At 36.6% G+C, this 19,365-nt stretch overlaps 1 protein-coding gene across 3 annotated transcripts in view; it reads left to right on the top strand.

The window, feature by feature from the left end:
- Window positions 1-88: 88 nt before the first annotated feature.
- The window catches only part of CUNH9orf72 (chromosome unknown C9orf72 homolog), a 34,747-nt gene continuing 15,470 nt past the window's right edge, over window positions 89-19,365 (top strand). Inside the window, exons 1-7 of one of the 3 annotated variants that reach the window (XM_004638549.2) lie at window positions 89-160; window positions 7,709-8,195; window positions 10,636-10,695; window positions 13,689-13,784; window positions 14,214-14,278; window positions 16,014-16,086; window positions 17,834-17,950. In XM_004638549.2, the coding sequence (XP_004638606.1) occupies window positions 7,752-8,195; window positions 10,636-10,695; window positions 13,689-13,784; window positions 14,214-14,278; window positions 16,014-16,086; window positions 17,834-17,950 (855 nt within the window). In that variant the 5' untranslated portion in view covers window positions 89-160; window positions 7,709-7,751. The remainder of the gene's footprint in view (window positions 161-7,708; window positions 8,196-10,635; window positions 10,696-13,688; window positions 13,785-14,213; window positions 14,279-16,013; window positions 16,087-17,833; window positions 17,951-19,365) is intronic. The other 2 variants (XM_023723513.1, XM_023723514.1) reach the window with 2 other exon arrangements.

Genomic DNA, 19,365 nt, shown 5'->3' on the forward strand with positions numbered 1-19,365 from the left:
CGGGGCCCTGGGAGGGGCGCAGCCCGGGCGGCTCCGGGCTCCCTGCCCCTCCCCCCTTGCCCCGGCTGCTAATTAAAGGCGGGGCTGGGGGCGGGGCTGCGGTTGCGGTCGCGGCGCCCGCGGCGGAGTCGGAGGCGGCGGCGGCGGTGGCGGCGAGTGGGTGAGTGGGGGACTTGGCCGACTTGGGCTTTGGGGACGTCGGCGCTCCGCGGCGGGCAGGTGGCCGCGGGTTTTCTCCTCAGCGCTTGCCTCGGTCTCTTTTCCCCTAGCTTCCCTGACGGGGCGGGGGCGGCCGGCGGGCTTTCCAACCTGGCGACTTGGGAAGTCACCTGCAGGAGGGCCAGGCGCCCAGACTGCGACGGGCCCAGCTTTCGGTCCGCAGTCCCCGAGCCGGTCCCTGCCCGGGACCTAGCTGGAGAGCCGCCAGGGACCCCAGAGAAAGACGCCCGGGGCGTCCGAGGCCTTGTGGAGGGGGAGGAGGGAGCCGGGGCGAGACGACGCGGGAGCGCAGGGGTCCCGCGAGAAGGATGGCGTGTGGGGACGCGCTGCGGGCCTGCGGGGTGTCAGAAGTTTGCAAGGAGTGCTGATGTCTTGTAAAAGTGGGCGGCAGTGACAGGGCAGCGTGTACTCTATTCTGTGGGACGAGACCTGATTGCCACACAGCGCAGAGGTTGAGAACTTATTAAAGGAAGTGACCACTGTGATTTGGGCAACCATGAGTGACGGTAATCAGTTGCAGAGAGAAGTGCACTGATTACACAGTGTGTGTCAGCATTCAGAAAAAGGAAGAAAATTGCGCCCTTGCCAAGGAGGGGTGACCCTTTCAGCCGCGCAGAGACTGCTCGACTCTTACATCAGCAGCCCTGTTCCTCCTGTTCCCGGCCATCACTGGTGCTGCAAGGGGACACATCTATCTAGCATTACTTGTACTTTGTACAGAGGGTTCAAAAGAAAGGAAAATGTTGTTAGGATCTTTAGAAGACTTTGGAAAACTTCTATTTGGGTACATCATAGGACCAAGAAATGAAGTTGTTCTTGCTTATACTTAGAGGATGTGTAAGAAAACCATCAGTGAAGTCTAAAACCTTATATAGTGGCTATGTACTGTAGAACCCTGTCTAGTCTGTTTTTCCTTTTACATACAGACCTGTAATAAAATTTAAATTGTAAATTAGTAAGGGATTGACAATAGCTATGAATAGAACATTTAGAACAAAATACAATAATAAAATTTGCATAAAAGTTATCTCAATGTCATATTGTACTTTCACTTTTATTTTTTTTTCACCTTTATTAAAAAAAAATAAGACTTACTTGAACATGAATACTGTGGTACCTGGAGAGTCGATTGGATAACTGAGAGTATTGCTGGGCAAGTAGTATTTACAGCATCGGTATGCTGGGCAAAATGATGATTCACTCCCATGAAGCAGACGGCATGAGAATTCAGTCTCTCCTCAGAATGGCATGCTACTTCAATTTTATGAAATGTTTTCTTCTAGAAGTTTTTATTTTAACTTTTAAGCCAAAGTTTATCACAAGTATCTAAAAACACAGAAAAATTGTACATAGGGGGACTACAGTGTGATTCTGTTTACAAATGGGAAATGTTAACCACTGCCTCCTACTCCTGCCACTCTTGAAAATACCTGAATTGGTTGAAAAGGCTTCAAGGTGATTCTGCTTTTCATATGCATGAAACAAAAATCAGAGAAATTACAAACCACATTGTAGATTTATCTACTTCGGGAAATGAATGCATACAACTTAGTTGATAAAATAGTTGCTTTATTTGGGGCTGTGCTGGAAGTTCAAATTTGCTTTCAGAGAACAAAGTAATACAAAAACCTCTAAAAGATTCCTGTCTTTTATGCTTGCTCTTGTACTCTGCATTGACTGAGCTCAAGGAGTTGACCTGCTTATTATCTGAGGAACTTAAACAGTGTGGCAGGGCCAGACAGAGGTATCATGAACTTCCTCTGAAGTTCTGAGCCTTGTGTTGGAAATTTAGAAAGTGCTGCAAATAGGCTGGTGTCGCTATTCCTAAAGTGGGGCTGGGCAGCCTCTGATTTGGAAGGTGGGCTAGATTAGGACTCTGCTCCTTTTAGGACTGGGAGAAATAAAAATATTGGTATAAGATGGAAAAGCCTTAAGAGGGTAGAAATGTGATTCATAGTAGCAGTGGACCAGTCAAAGTTCTGAGTACCAATAAGGGAAGAGATGGTTGATTTTCAGCAGAGAGTTCAATAAAAAGCAAAAGCTTAAATTTACCACTCTGCTAACAGTTTTAGCAGGTGGCAATTAGCATATTCATATGTCTACATGTTGGATTATTTTTTGAAAGCATATTAGGTAAACCCTCATGAACACTGCTTTGTTTATAGGGTAACAAGCCATTATCTCACCCAGTGTGGAGTCTGTCATCCTCACCAATGATAACAACTTCAAATGTTTTAATTATACTTCTCTGTGGCACTTCATTTATTTAGGCTAAAATCATACACACATACACACACACACACACACCCCTATGATTTCAGCTACCCACTTTTTAACTATGATCCAAAAATATTAAATGAAAAGTTCCAAAAATAATTGTATAAATTTTAAATTGCATGCCATTCTGAATAGTGTGCTTGGACAAAGTGTGTCTGTCTGTCCTGTCTCACCTAGAACATGACTTATCCCTTGTCCAGTGTACCTATACTGTATGTTCCACCTGCCTGTTAGTCTCTTAATTGCCAACTTAGTTATCTGCTCAGCTATCACAGCATTATAGTGCTTGTGATCAAGTAACTCTTGCTCTTCTTAATAGTGGGTAAAAGCATGGGAGTTGTGACGCTGGCAATTCAGATATGGCAAAGAGAAACTAAAGTGCTTCTTTAAGTGAAAGGTGAAGTTCTCAATAAGGAAAGATGCCTAGGTTGTTGAGATCTACAGGAGGAGTGAATCTTCTGAAGAAGGAAAAATATTTTATGCTAGTCCTGCTGTCACCCTTCATATTATAAGAATTATGGCTGCCATACATAAATGTTTAGTTAAGATAGAGCAGGATTTAAATTTGTAGGTGAAAAAATAAATAAATTTGTAAGTGAAAGAACAGAAGATACATTCTAATTGATGGTAGCGTGTTGCAGTAGAAAGCACTGGAGCACTGGACGTATACTTCAGCAAGAGTTCTTTTGAAAAAAATAACAGCAAGTCATTTACTACAAGGAAGAGACAGTTACACAGATTAAGGAATAGGTTTGGACTGAACATACTAAAATCATTGGAGAAGCAGTAAGTTAAATTGGTAGAGGATTTGTCAGTATGGTTGAGGAAGTGGAAGAACTTGTGAAAGGCCATTGGGAAGTTTTAACAAATTAGTTGGAAGAATTTGTTTAATAATCTACAGAGAAAGAGGAAGGACAAAGAAGAAACTAAAGGGGCTGGGGAGATGGCTCAGTACAATAAACACTTGCCTGGCAAGTAAAAGGACCCGAGTTCAATCCCCAGTACCCCCCAAAAAAAAAGAAGAAACTAAAAACCAGCAAAGTGGACACTTCTAAAATTTGCTCAATTATTTCAAATTAGAGTACAAAATTATGGACTATAATCCTCAGATAAAATGCACCATTATCCAAAAGATTACAACCTCTGCCACAGAACTCCAATTAGTTAAAAAGAGATAACTTTTTTTTTAAATACTTAGTACAGGGTCTCACTACATAGATCAGGCTCAGTGATCCTCCTGTTTTCGGCCTCCCAAGCACTGAGATTATAGGCACATGCCAACAGACTCAGTCTCAGTTGCTCTCTCCGTGCACCCCAGGGGCAGAGCTAGCACAGCATGCTGGGGATCCAACTTGGTCCCCGTATCTGCCTAAGCAGGCGCTTTAGTCTGCTGAGCTATCTGGCTGGAACCCAAAAAAAGAGATAACTTTGAATTACAATGTTCTTCCAAAAGATTTTGACAAAAAACAAAACAAACCTTCAACTATGAAGGATCTTCAACTATGAGCGTAGTTGTCTTCTCCTGACATCCGATCATTGATAATTCCATGGTTCAGTGATCTAGGATCACTTGAAACACATGCTCTATTTCCTGACATATCCTGAGAACGTCAACAGTAGTCTAACACTAAATCACAATGTATATGCCATATATCTCACTTCATTTCATTATGTAGAGATTGCATTCTCTCCCATCCTCACAAAGAGAAAGGTGAGTACTAGACAGGAAGATACTTTGAGATAAAGAGAACACAGTCACATAACTCTTATAGCATAATGTTATGTTAATCTTTAGTTCATAAGTTAGTCTTTATCATTTGTATGTATTTAAAGAAAAATGTATAACGTTAGACACTAATCCTGCAGTTACAGGCATACAGTGGGATTCTTGGAATATATCCCTAACTGTAAGGGACAACTACCATATGTCTTTTGGCAGCATTTAAAGCTAAACAATTCAACATGATTCTTATCCTTCATTTTCTTTCTAATTATACAGAACTAGGAATGAGACTGAATATAATTAGCGACCTATAATAGTTCAGTATTCACAATCAGTTTAAAAAAATTGTCCTATAATTCAGTCAGATTTTACTCTAGAGCTCAGTTGTTTTAACAAATAGTTTTATTTTCAGTATCATGATGGAATATTTGAGTTATACTGTTGCCTTTATTCAACATTTTATCCAAAAAGAATAAAAGAAACATATCTACAATATAAATTTACTGCTGGGCATTTACTCCCTTTATCTTAGCCTCTAGTTTGTTGTTGTTAGCAGTGACAGCAATAGCATCAATATAGTTTCAATTCAAATTACATTCCTATATTCTTTCATTTTACATAGGTTGTTTAAATTGCATCCAGTGGGGCCGGGAAGATGGCTCAATGGAATAAGCGCTTCCCTGTCAAGCTCAGAGGCCTGAGTTCAATGACTGGTTCCACCAAAAAATAAATAAATAAATAAATTGCATCCAAAACAATGGATATTTTAAACAAACTGTATGTAACTTACAGCCACTGTCCTGTCCTAGGATTGTTTACAATATTAAAAAGTAATTATTAGGCCCAGCCAGATAACTCAGTGGATTAAAACTCCTGTTTAGGCAGACACAGGGACCAGGGTTCAATCCCCAGCCTGCCATGCGGACCCTGCCCCCAGGCACGCTAAGACAGTGAATGAGACTTGGTGTAGTGGGAGTGTGCCTATAATCCTAGAACTTGGAAGGCTGAAAACAGGAGGATCATTATGAGTCAGATCTGTGTAGTGAGACCTTGTAGACCCTATACTAAATACATTAAGAAAAAGACAAAAAAGTAAATATTGCTTAAATGAATTTCTGAGGTTAAAATATGCATGTGAAAACTCTAATACTATTTGTACACATATGTATAATTGAATGTTTTACCAGGTTCTGTATATAGTCATAACATGATAAAAATACTTAGCTGACGGTCTAAAAATGTGATTTATAAGACTCTGCACACTTTTTTGATAAAGAAATAAGAAAAAATTTTTAAGTAAAATAGTTTATTTTGACATAAATTTTATGTTAATCAAGTATACCTCCCAAAGCTATCATACAAACCATAGAGTCATTCATTACTACTGTTTCACAGCTTCAGGTTTTTTTAAATAAGACATACACCACATTTTCTTTATTAGTCTGTTAATAGGCTTCAGGTTGTTTCCAAAATTTAGATATTGTAAATTGTTCTGCTGTAAAGGTAAGTGTACATGTATTACATAATATGATGACTTTAATTCTTTCAGGAAAATATCCAGAAGCAGTATACTTGAGTCAAATGGAATTATTTTTAGTTTACTGTTTTGTTTTCTAGAATCTGCATACTAATTGTGGTAGTGGTTTTTATACCACAGTTTACATTCCTACCATCAATGTAGTTTAACCTTCCTACCACATTCTGGCCAGCATTTGTTTTTTTTTATGTGTCCTTAATTTAGTCCAGGATGGCATAAGATTGAATCTCAGTATTATTTTTATTTATATTTCTCTAATGGCCAAACATGGTAAGCATTTTTCAGTGTTCTTGTTAGCCTTTTGTACTTTTCCCTTTAAATAATGTCTGTTCATTTCAGTTGCCCTTTTTTTTAATTGGATCTTTTGGTTTTGGTGATGGGAATCCAGTGGCTTTTCTTCTACATATATTCTAGATATTAGTCCTTTAAACAAGGAGTATTTACCAAAAAAATTTTCCCATTCTGTAGATTGGGTCTTTAAGCTGTTGTTTCCTTTGCTGTACCAAACCTTTTCAATTTGATTTAACCACATTTGTTGATTCTTGGAATTATTGCTTGTGCAATTGGTGCTCTGTTCCCGAAGTTCTTGCTTATGCCTATGCTTTCAAGTGTTTTGCCTATTTTAATTTTTAGCAGATTCAGTTTCTGTTTTAGTATCTAAGTCTTTGGTCTATTTTCATTCGATTTTAGTCCACCAGGATGAGAGATATGGGTCTAGAGTAATTCTTCTGCATTTGTTTATGGGTTTGGTGTTTTTGTTTGTTCGGTTTTTTTGTTTGGGGGGGGTTTGGTGTTGCTGGGGATCAAACCCAGGGCCTTGTGCAAAGCAAACACTTTACCACTGAGTCACATCCCTAGCCCCTGTTCTCTTCTGCATTTGGATAAACAGTTTTTCTGCCATTGTTTGTTTAAGGAGTTTTCTCTGATATACTGCCTCTTGACTAATATATTAAATGCACTTATCTTCATTGTTGTATTTCAGTTAAACACCAATATTTTAAACACAGGCACTCTGGTCTACATAATGAGTTCATGGCCAGCCTGAATGACGTAGAAAGACCCTATCTCAAAAATAAATAAATAAATAAATAAATAAAATAAGCACCAGTACTGAGTGTCAATACCTTGACTCTCAGAAAGCTCATTAAGGAAAAAGGACCATTTATTCATTTTTTGTTATGGCACCAGACGTGTTTTTGTGATTTTTAGATCTGGTTTTTTGTGTGTTTGTTTGTTTGTTTCTTGTCTTTTTAGAGGACATAAAGTATTTCTACTGTAGTCAGATGTGGTATTACTTTTCTGGGAATACAATCCTGGGACAAAGCACCCAAACTAGATGACTTAAACAGCAGCAGTTTATTCTTTGACTGTGTTGAAATCTAGAAGTCTGATGTAAAGGTGTTAGCAGAAACATGATCCTAAGAGGACTCTAGTGAAGTTTTCATCCTTGCCTCTTCATGTCTGACAGTTACCAGCATCTTTGAAATTCTTGGTTTATAGTTGTATAAGTCCAGTTTCTGTCTTTTATATTCATATAACTATCTTCTCTTTCTACCTGTGTATGTCATCTCTCCCCTAAGCCCACTAGTCTCCGAATTTGGACCTATTCCAGTCTGGTATGACCCCATGCCATTTATGCTATTTCTACAAAAAGTCATGTTCACATATGTGAGAAGTTTGAACTTAAATACTCTTTTTTGTGGGAGAACACAGTTCACCCTGTAAAAAGTTATCACCATCTCTAGCTGAGCCTTCACTTTTTGCCACTTCAGTTGCAATGGCTTAGGGATCAAATATCTATAGCAGAAGTGCACATAGTCTGGATATTTGGGAAGAATGAGGGCCTGTGGTACAAGCTTTAGGATATAACATTTGTCTCCGTCATTTGGGACTTGGTTGAATATCTTTAAAGTTACTAAACATAATTAGTGGGTCTTTCTGTCTTTGTTTAGCTGTCTCTGGAGCATTGGATGATGTGAGAGTTAGGTTGCAGTGATGTCGACCCTCTGCCCGCCACCATCTCCAGCTGTTGCCAAGACAGAGATTGCATTAAGCGGTGAATCACCTTTGTTAGCAGCTACCTTTGCTTACTGGGACAATATTCTTGGTCCTAGAGTAAGACACATTTGGGCTCCAAAGACAGAACAGGTACTTCTCAGTGATGGAGAAATAACTTTTCTTGCCAACCACACCCTAAATGGAGAAATTCTTCGAAATGCAGAGAGTGGAGCCATAGATGTAAAGTTTTTTGTTTTGTCTGAAAAAGGAGTAATTATTGTTTCCCTAATCTTTGATGGAAACTGGAATGGAGATCGGAGTACTTACGGACTATCAATTATACTTCCACAAACGGAACTTAGTTTCTACCTTCCACTTCACAGAGTGTGTGTTGATAGATTAACACACATTATTCGGAAAGGAAGGATATGGATGCATAAGGTGAGTGGTTCTTCAGCTTATTCATCATGCTAACCTGACCATCGAAAGTTTCTTTTCTGATACATTTATATCAGTTTTTAGAAGTTACATTCATTTGGCTAGGCATGGTGGCTTGCACCTATAATTTCAGTATTCAGGAAGGTGAAGGCAGGCAGGAGAATCATTGGGCAATGACTTAGCAAGATCCTGCCTCAAATGAAAAAGAGGAAGAGGATTAGGAGTGTAGCTCCATGCAAAGGCCCTGGGTTCAACACTAAGCAATAACTGTTACTGTGTGCCCATCCTCTTAGATACTGATAGGTCTGGTTGGATGTTTATAATCCTCATAGTAATTGTAGAGATTAGAAGATGGTAGTTCTACATTGCAAACAGAAAGCTAATGTCTTGAGAAATTAAACTTTTAGTGTCTAAGTTTGTCTTGAAAGCCTTTGATTCTAAAGCCTTTTTATTTTTCTTTTGTGTATGATCTTGTCTTTTAGTTATATTTATGTCTAGATATAGCAGTTCAGCAGTTATTTCCTAAGTCCTCAGCCATGTAGCCTTTGGTCCCTTCAACTTCTTTGCCAGTTTCCATTGTAAGATGAAGAGGTTGGACCAAATGGTTTGAGGAGGAAGGCCTTTTAATCTTGCACATTAAGCTGGAGTATGATCATGCAGCATTTTGGCTTCTTTGGGTAGCAATGAGTGAAAAGAATAGTCTTGATTCACATATAAAGTAATATAGTTAGTATATGTAACTTTTTTTTTTTTTAATGTATTTTGTACAGGGTCTCACTACACAGCTCAGACTCATAGTGATCCTTCTGTTTCAGCCTCCACAGCACTGGGATTACAGGCATGTGCCAGCAGCCTGGTCTTTGTGGCTGGCTCAGCATACCTGAAAGCAGGGCCAGCTCAGCATGCAGTACCAGGGATTCAACCTGGGTCCTTGTGCTTGCCTAGGCAGGTGCTTAGACCACTGCGCTATCTCCTCAGCCCAATTATTAGTAGTGTTTTACATGTAACTGTAACAATATCATGAATTTAAACATTTGACATATTTTGTGCTTCCTAAGCCACAGTTGCTAAAAAACTATTTTAACTTACAGAAAATAACACAAACTGCCTAATAAATAAAAAAATTTATATGTTTGCTATAACAATAAATGCTATTTTCATATGAATACACACATATGTCGGTAAGTTGAAATATTATTCATAATTTCTGCGTGTTTCTTACTAACTCAAATAAGTACATAGAATGTTTTATATGTGCAAGTTTTTTACTTGACTGTGTTGTGTCAGACAGAGATGGTTGAGTTAGCACCACACTGTGGCTTCCCCTATACAAAATTCTGCTGTTTCCTGTGTATAGGACCTAGCACTACACAGACTTGTAAAAAATATTCCTTGAAGACCATAATAATGGTAAATTTTTATGATGTCATTGTAGAGCCTATCACCCACACTAGTGGCTCTCTATGGCTGCTACAGCCCAGGCTGAAGCCTAAGCCTAAGTTTAGAATTGTTTTTCACTAAATCCTATAGCTTAATATATAATGAATAATGATGTACTTTTGAAATATCTAGAAAACAGATCTAATTCTTATATTCCACTTTAATACAGAGCCTATTAAAACATTGATAATTTTATAAACTTTAACCCATTATAAGGAAAAATAAATTTTTAATTTGATAGTTTTTTATCTGCTGTCTTAATTTCTTGCTCACATTTATGAATATCATTAAAAAATTATTTAAAATAAAACTCTATATTCCTCACATTCAACTTAATCTCATTTAATTAGAAATATGCATCATTATATTCCTTTGTTGAAACTATAGGTGTTAGGTTGACTATTTTCTGCTAAATTATCTTTTTCAGTACAAAATAAAAGATGTTTTGATTTTATTTTCTTTTTTTTTTTTATTTTTATTTATTTGAGAGAGAGAGAGACAGAGAGACAGAGAGAGAGAGAGAGTGTGGTGTGTGTGTGTGGCCAGCTCAGCCCACCAGGGGGCGGGGCTGGCTGGCATGTGGTGCTGGGGGATTGAACCGCGGTCCCTGATGCCTTGCCAAGCTTGTTCTAAGTAGGTGCCTTAGACCACTGAGCCATCTCTCCAGCCCTGATTTTATTTTCTATAGTATCAGAAAACATTGGTTTATTAAGTTCATTTCCTGTTTCCTTCCCTTTTTTTTGTCTTTTTGAGACAGGGTCTCACTATGCAGTTTCAGCAGGCCTTGAGCTCACTGTGTGTCGAAGGCTGGTAATGATCTTCCTGCCTCAGCCTTCCAAGTGCTGGGATTACAGGTGTGCACCACCACACCCAGTCTCCTTCCCTTTTTTGCCCTATAGTAGAAAGTATTTTTCCTTTGAACTAAATTACACAACATATCTGCATTCAAAAATAAGCATGTGTCAAACAGTATTTTTTAAAATATAAACTTGCTTTTTCTTAGGAAAGGCAAGAAAATGTCCAGAAGATTGTCTTAGAAGGCTCAGAGAGAATGGAAGACCAGGTAAAGTGCAAACTATATACTATTAAGTACCATTATTCCTGTGGCATGTGTTTGTTTAAGGGTGATAGCTACTTCTGTTACGGGCTTAAAGATGTAATAGTTCATTGGTGTGCCTGAAGAGGAGTCATCGATATGGAGTTTATGAAGATGTATATGGATGAAAATTTCTGTATTTTACATCTGAAAGTTAAATAAAGGCAAATGATAATTTCATGTCCATATAACTTTCTTTTGTTCAATTTGCAGAATAAGTTTGGGATAACTGGTTCACAGTAAAAGAAGTATATATGTGTTTTTAAATATTGTTTCTCAGATTTTTTTCACAGAAATAGCTGCAACAAAAAGAGTGAGTGTACTCTTAGCTATCTGCAGGTACAGCACAGCTCTAGTACAGTATCTCTGTAAAGTCTTATGTGATATCTTGAAAAGGTCACGCATTTTACTTTATTCCATGATACACTATTGGTTTTAATATTAAACTTTGCCAGTCACGTTCCTTACCTTCTGTAGCACTGACCCTTAGGATGAGGTGTCACGTTTATCCAGTGACTTTGATGACCTTGGGAATAGCTCTAGAGTCAGAGGCATGACTGCAAGGGTATGATGACTTCTCTTATATGAATCAAAGTCCTCTTTATCATGTGGAACAGAGATGTTCAAAATGGGCATTGCTGAAGGGTTTTTAACTTTGAGCCTAATCACCCGGCAGGCCACTTTCCCTCATTGTTCCTTCTCATTAAACTCCAGTCTTTTAAACTCATCTATATTGCCTTTTCTCTGGTTCTCTATAGCATAATTAAGACAGGAGTATTTTTTTAAAAAACATTGTAAATATCTCTTGAGTGGCTGGTAGCATAGCCCAGCGGAGAGCACCTGCTTAGCTAGCTTGCACAACAGTTGAGGGTTGATCCTCAGCACCATAAAACAAACAAACAAGAAAACCCAAAAACATTGAGAAAATAAAATATAAATTATCCCTGTAAAATGTCCTTATTTACAAATTATTATGTTTGTACCTTTTTAATAATAGCTTTCCATGCATAGTGTGATAGTAAGCAGAGTTTTTAGGAATGGGCTCACTCACTGATTTCTAACCTGATACAGAGTAATTAAATTATCTCAAGATAAGAATATGCAGGAGCAAATAAAAAGCTTCTTGTAGTGGGATTTGGGATTTTTTGTTTCAAACCAGAAATTTGTACTTCGAAGATTGAATACAATTAATTTCTGCCTGTCTTTTAAGGGCTCTTCCTGAAAATGTTGTCCTACCCTATATCCGGAAGAAAGTATTTAGGACAGACTGGACTTTCAAGGGGAATGTCATACTGAAAAGAAGAGGAAGTACAAGGAATTTAAAAAAAAAAAAACTAGGGAAAGTTCCTTTATAGTCTCTTCCTTGTTCAGCTCTGAAGGATTTTTGTTGTTACAGAGCATAGATGATGCCATCCATTCACTGAAAATGATGTTAGTGTCTGAGATTCCATGTCCAAAATATTGTATGTGCCTAAACCTAAACAGAAATGCTATCTCAAAGTTATCCTTTCTGAAGTGGAATTGCCTTATAATTGAGTCCTTTCAAACCTCTTACATAATGTTTTCAGTAGCTTTATGTTGAACAGTAGATATGACGTGGGGAATAGTACAGTAGTCTGAAACAACTTTGGTCCTTGCTACTTATGAATGCATATAGCTGTCATCTGATAGCATCAGTTAACAAGGAAAGAAATTTGACATAAATTGAGTGATTTTTCTTGGATTGCTTGTGTTAATTGTAAACAAACATTTCAACAATTTTAAAAACAAAAACAGTAATTGTTATTTTGGGGGTAACTATAAGATGAATTTTTAAAAATAATGAGCCTTTGTATATTACAGAAAGACATTAATGGCTTTGGATATAATTTTCAAAGATAGCAGGCTATCAAATTAAGCAACCTCCATGATAAGTGGCTTTGAAAACCTTTAAGTTGCTCAAAGAATGCCTCTTGGGATAACAGGTTATAATTTAAAGATATATATGAAGAGTTTGAATAAAGATAATTATATGAAGTCTGAATAGGCAAAGAAAGCTTAGTAAATTGACTATATAATTTTTAAAATATATTTAGATAAAACATTTTGATGATTTCATTTACCTCTCTAAAAGTTTACTTATTTAGGTGAGTCATAAAACTGATTGTGCTTACTGAATAAATGAGGACTCACCTATATTTGAAACATTTTATGTTTGGGCTGTAAAACTGACTTCAGAAAATTTAAGGTCAAAATTATATTTTTGAGACATAATAAATAGTTCAAAGGATCTCTAAAGGAACCTCTTACGTTTCATTGATTCCTTAGCGGTATGTGAAAATTATCATTTGCAGTTGAATAGATTGTACTCTATTTAAATAGGGAGAGGTTGGTATTGGTTGAAGCTTTACTAGTAAGTTATGGTAAGGATTTCAAAGACGTTTTATGCTTGACTTTCCTTTGTTATTGTGGGAATGTTGGGGTAGCTGGAGGAGGGGTGCTGGGGATTGAATCCAGTGCCTTGCAACGAGCAGCATCTCCATCTCTTTTTTATTTTGAGGCACTCTTGCTAAGTTGCCCGGGCTAGGTTCAAACTTGTGATCCTTATGACCCAGCCTTCTGGAGTGCTGAGGTTACAGTTGTGCACCACCACATCTGATTTGACTTTCCTCAGTTTTAAATAGGAAACATATTGATGGCCTTTAAAAGGAGATCCTTTCTAAATTTGACGTGGTCATTTAATTCAAGCTTGTAACAGTAAATGAAAAAGCAGAAATTCCATGCTCACTAAAGAAAATTCTTGAAAGAATGAGAGCGAGTTTAAATAGCATGAAAATACTTTAGAAATATTTTGGAGTAGATTTTCAATAAATCACCAAGCATTCTTATCAAAGAGTGTAATCATTGTTTTATTTTTAATTTTTTTATTGCCTAGCTTGTTCCATATTATGTGAATTTCTTTATTTTACTTTGTTTTTCAGGGTCAGAGTATTATTCCAATGCTTACTGGAGAAGTCATTCCTGTGATGGAACTGCTTTCATCTATGAAATCCCATAGTGTTCCTGAAGAGATAGATGTAAGATCTTATGGGGTCATTGTATCCCTTCCCAATTTCCTTGAATTCTACCATTGTGTTCACTAGTGATATTCAAATTTTAGTACTATGCATTTTGTCATACTATTTATGTAAAGTATTTGCCACAAACAAATAAGCATCATATATTCCTCAATTCTGTGTGACAGAGTCATTAAGTTTGGTCTCCTGAATCTGACAACTGAGAAGAGGAAGTTGTTCTTACAGAAACTGTTGCTTAACCTGCCTTACCAGGTTTCACATTTGTCCATTCCCATGTTATGATAGGGCATAGAGATTGTTTTATGGATATTCTTGATGCACAGAAATGAGGGCAATGTGTTTTCATCTACACTTCAGAAAGCTTAGGTATTAAAAATATTCTCTCAACATTGTCATAGCCAGAATAACTTTTTTTCTGGTATATTTTAGATAGCTGATACAGTACTCAATGATGATGATATCGGTGACAGTTGTCATGAAGGCTTTCTTCTCAAGTAAGAATTTTGTTTCTTTTCCTAAATTCTGGCTGAAGCAGGTTATAATCTTATGGTCAACTTATGACAAGATTTGGAGGCATGAAAATAATAAAGTACCTGCTCAGATTATTTTAAAGACTGCATTGTGCATGTGGGTTGTTGTTTAATACATGCTATTTTTTACTCATATGTCTGATAGATCTGCAGTTACTCCTTTTACAGTTTAAAGAAATTGAGTTTCCATAGTTCCCACACAAGCAAGCAATCTTAGTCCTTTGTTCTGGTTTCTTATTTTACTTCCCATTAAGGCTAAAACTCAGAAACCTTTCAAATTAAGTTGCATTGGAGAATGGCTTACCTTATTTAGCTTTAAGAATGGAATTTAATCATATTTGACCTGATCGTTTCTATCTAACCATATAGTTTAGAGTGGTCTCTAAAATTGAACTGTGGATGGGTGAGATAGCTCAGTGATTAAGTGCCTGCTTTGGCAAGGATAGGGATCAGGGTTTGGTCCCTGATCCAGCATGCCATGCCGGCCCCACCCCTAGGGTGCTCTGAATTGGTGAACAAGTCCAGGAGTGGGGGCGCATGCTGTTATCCCAGCACTGGAAAGGCTGAAAACAGGAGGATCACTGCGAGTCCAAGCTGCATAGTGAGACCCTGTACCAAATACATAAAATGAAAACAAAAAAAGTAAAATTGGACTGCTTTAGTTATTGCTTTGTAACATTAGAGAAAACTACCCAAAGCACCTGTACCTCCATCTCCTCATTTCATGATAGTAAATACTTTATAGGGCTGTTATAGGTGTTAAATGAGATAGATCATACACAGCACTTAGAGCAGTGTTTGGCACGTAAAATCTCTTAGTATTCAATAGTGACATTTTCTAATTATATTTCTACAGAAAATAAAAAAATTAATAGCACCCATTTGTTGAGTGCTAGAGTATTCTTCCCTACTGTTATGTGTTGTACATTTGTTATCCCATCTTCTATTTTAGTATTTCATTACATTTACAGATTATCACCAATATGTTTTTAAAATGAGAAGTTAATGAACAATTTTCACTTTGATGTTTACGTTCTTTTTCTTTAGTCTCATAATGAATTATGAGAGGCATGAACATTTAAGCTAACAGTCTTAATGACTTGAGTCAAAAGTATGTTAGGTCTCAGTTCACTGATATCACCATTCATGTATTATTTTGAATCCCATTTGCCTTTAAATCACTTAACCTTTTTATGTATCAGTTTGGTCTCTGTCTTTATAAAAATGTGGTATTTTACAAACTAGTTATGGGTTACCTCATTTTTAATGGAGACAAATTCTGTGACAGGAAATAAAATTATTTTTATACCAGTAAAAATAACATGCCTAAGACCAGGCAGATAGCTCAGTGGACTAAAGCACCTGCTTAAGCAGGCACATTGATGGGAGTTCAGTCCCCGGTGTGCTGTGCCAGCCCCACCCCTGGGGCGTGCTGAGAAGGAGAATGAGACTGGGCGTGGTGACACTGGTCTGTAATCCCTGTGCTTGCTAGGCTGAAAACAGGAGAGTCACTACCAGTCCAATCTGTGTAGTGAGATTCTATAAACCCTGTACTGAAAACACAAAAAAGGAAAAATAAATAAATAAAAATAACATGCCCTATTGATGTTTATCAGATAAAGCTATTCGGAGTTATTTGAAGCTCACTTTCTTTTCAGTTTGTGAAATTTTTTAAAGCAGTGTCATCTTTTACCTGCAGTGCCATCAGCTCACACTTGCAGACCTGTGGCTGTTCTGTTGTCGTAGGCAGCAGTGCAGAGAAAATAAACAAGGTAACTTATAATTGAGAAGACATTATGACTTTTTAGTACTCCTGACATGTCTTTGTTTAACATTTACATGGGTTGCGCTTCTTTTTTTTTTTGCAATTCTTGAAATGGCCTAATAATACAAGATTACAATATAGTCTTAGCAAATTACCATGATATTCTGTGGCAAAATGAGTTTGAACAAAACTGTAAGTAGGAATTCAGTTATTAGTTTCACATTTATGACAATTCATAAATACAGGTATTAGCTGTACATAAAATGATTTTGAGAATAATTTAAAATCAAACATTCTTTTAAATGATTGTCCTCTCTTTCCCGGTTTTGTTTTTGATAAACATAAAGATAGCCATACACATTTGGTGTTAGTCCTCAAACATGACATTTGAGTATCCATTTGATTTTTGTTATGTCAACACTTCCCACACACACACACACACACACATACACACACACACTGCACACATCTGTCCCCTTTAAGGAGCTGTTGCTACTAAGTGGTCAGTGCAGATAGTGCTTTCTTCAATACTGTTTTGTCACATTCTTCAGTGCTACTTGAGTTAAAAAGTATTAATAAGTTATGTTTTTAAGCACTAAGCAATAAACTAAGAGACTACACTTTTTTTCACTAAAGGAAGAATCCAGAGATAAGTGTTTATATTCTTAGTATTTTAAGCAGACTTAATTAAAAAAAAAAAAAAAAGTTTTACAAAGAAATAAGGTGGGAATAATTATTTGTATCACAAAGATTTTATTTATTTAATTGCTAAATAACCTTTAATTTTCCAAAATTATGCATCTTGTATCACTATTTATGATTGATTCTATACCTTCCTGAGATAGACTATTGCATCTAAGGAGTAGTAATCATAGTTACTCCAAAAAGATGGCCTGCCACTTGTAATCCCAATACATGACAATTCCGTAGGACTTTGAGTCTGCTTTATGAAGGAAAAAGTGCTCTATGGTTGGGGCTGTGTTTATTAAATATTGTTCTTGTCTTTCATCCTCTGTACATTGAATAGATCACCTTTTATCTGTTAATTTGAAAAAAACAATTGCTACTGCTCTAGTTGGAAAAGCACTGCTTTAATATAATGACTCTGGATATAGCATGATTTCTAATACAGGTACATGGCTTTTTCATTTTTCCTAACAGCTGGAGGTCAAACTGAAAGAATCGGAGATTTTTAACCCTTTACCTATACCTGGCCTATTTTAAATCAAATTTGGTAGAATTCTCTATTGAATGGTTTGGACACCACTTGATTTTTGTTACAATGGGATTTGCCTGTAGAACTATTATAACAAAAGCTGTAATTCTGCTTAATTTAAATGCATTTAGTTTTCCTCTTTAAAGTTGTTTGCTTGCATTACAAATAGTTGTTGCTAGGTAGAGATGCAATTAGTCATTGTACTCTATCATTAATTCCCCACTGAAATCAGGATTTCATAGTCAATTAAGTTTGAGAAAGGCTATCTTGCATTATTCACCTGAAGAATCCCAATATATACTCAAATGTTACAGAGTTAAGATGCCATAAAGAGAATATTTTGCCACAAAAATCTCTCTTTTAAGCAGTAAGTGTTGTATCTCATGGACTTTTCCAGTAGCTAAGGAGTACTTACTACTTGAAATATATGTTATTGTTAATAACAAAAATAGCTGCTTAAATTTCTTTTGTAAGCAAACCATTGTTCTTTTTGACTAAACATTTTAATGCTAAGTTCTTTTTTTTTTTTTTTTTTTAGATAGTGAGAACATTATGCCTTTTTCTAACTCCAGCAGAGAGGAAATGCTCCAGATTATGTGAAGCTGAATCATCATTTAAATATGAATCAGGGCTCTTTGTACAAGGCCTGCTAAAGGTATACATTCCATTTCTCACAAACAAAACCAATTTAAAAAATAGTATTTGAGAGCAAAAATTAAAAAAAATATTTGATAATCTTTGTAAAATACTTTCATAGTGTTTAATGCATCTTATTTATATGTTCAGAGACTGATTTTCTTTACATAGTTCTGAGCATAGAATGTGTCTTTTGGGTTTATAATTAATATTGTAGATAAAATGGCACAGAATATTCTTTTCCAGGTGGTTCCATAGCTAATGTTTAGCGTTAGGATTTTTGTTTCTTTTTCATTGTTGCTTGAATCATTGTGCACCTCTGAAATGGGAACATTTCTCTTTACGAAGAAGATGTGAAATTTTAGTATATTATTTTATTTATATAACATCTTCATGTATTGAACAACTCAGCCATGATGGCCCTGCCCCCATGGCACACTGAGCCAGCGTCGGAGCGGTGGCGCACACCTGTAATCCCAGCCCTGGGGAGGCTGAAAACAGGAGGATCACCAGGAGTCCAGTCTGTGTTGTGAGACCCTGTACCAAAAAAACAAGAAAAATTCAAAGTTTAAAATGTATAAAGGGGGCTGGAGAGATGGCTCAGTGTTCTAAAGCACCTACTTAGAACAAGCTTAGCAAAAGCATCAGGGACCGCGGTTCAATCCCCCAGCACCACATGCCAGCCAGCCCGCCCCCTGGTGGGCTGAGCTGGCGTCTCTCTCTCTCTCTCTCTCTCTCTCTCTCTCTAATAAATAAATAAATAAAAAATTAAAAAAAAAAATAAAATGTATAAGATTTGAGCAACATATAAATATATATATACATGTGAAAAATGTACATTTCTAGTAAGTGTTAGAACTTTTTGATATTTAATTAAGGCAGGTCTACTTTTCAAGGAGCAAAACATAAATGTAAATTAGCATTAATTTTAATAACTAGAGGCAAAGTGGTACTCTTTTATTAGCTCTATTTTTGGTCTTTCGATTACAGTCAAGATGTGAAGAAATAGCTTTGCTAATGACTATATGATTCTCTCATAAATGAATACTTTTTCTGAAAATGAATCAGAATTTTTTAAAAATTATTCCCAAAGTTCCAAAATAATTAGGTATTTGATTCATGTGACAGACCCATAGCAAGCAATGTACTGAAAAGGGAAATGTTGAAAATCATCTAAAATCAGGCACGAGATGAGGATGTCTACTTTCACAATTCTCATCCAATCTAGTATTAGAAGTCATAGCGAGGAAGCAGTTAAGAGAAGAAGTAAAGATCGTTCAGATAACAGAGGAGGAAGTCAGAGTATCCCCATTTGGAAATTTTACCTATAATAAAACAGAAAAAAACTTAAACACCTTTGCTGAAAAGTTGTTAGAACTAATGGATTCAGTAAGATTAAACTATACAAAAATCAATATATAAAATCAATAGCAT

The sequence above is a fragment of the Octodon degus genome, unplaced genomic scaffold (genome assembly GCF_000260255.1).
Source record: "Octodon degus isolate 3935 unplaced genomic scaffold, OctDeg1.0 scaffold00099, whole genome shotgun sequence".
NCBI classification, from domain to species: Eukaryota; Metazoa; Chordata; class Mammalia; order Rodentia; family Octodontidae; genus Octodon; species Octodon degus.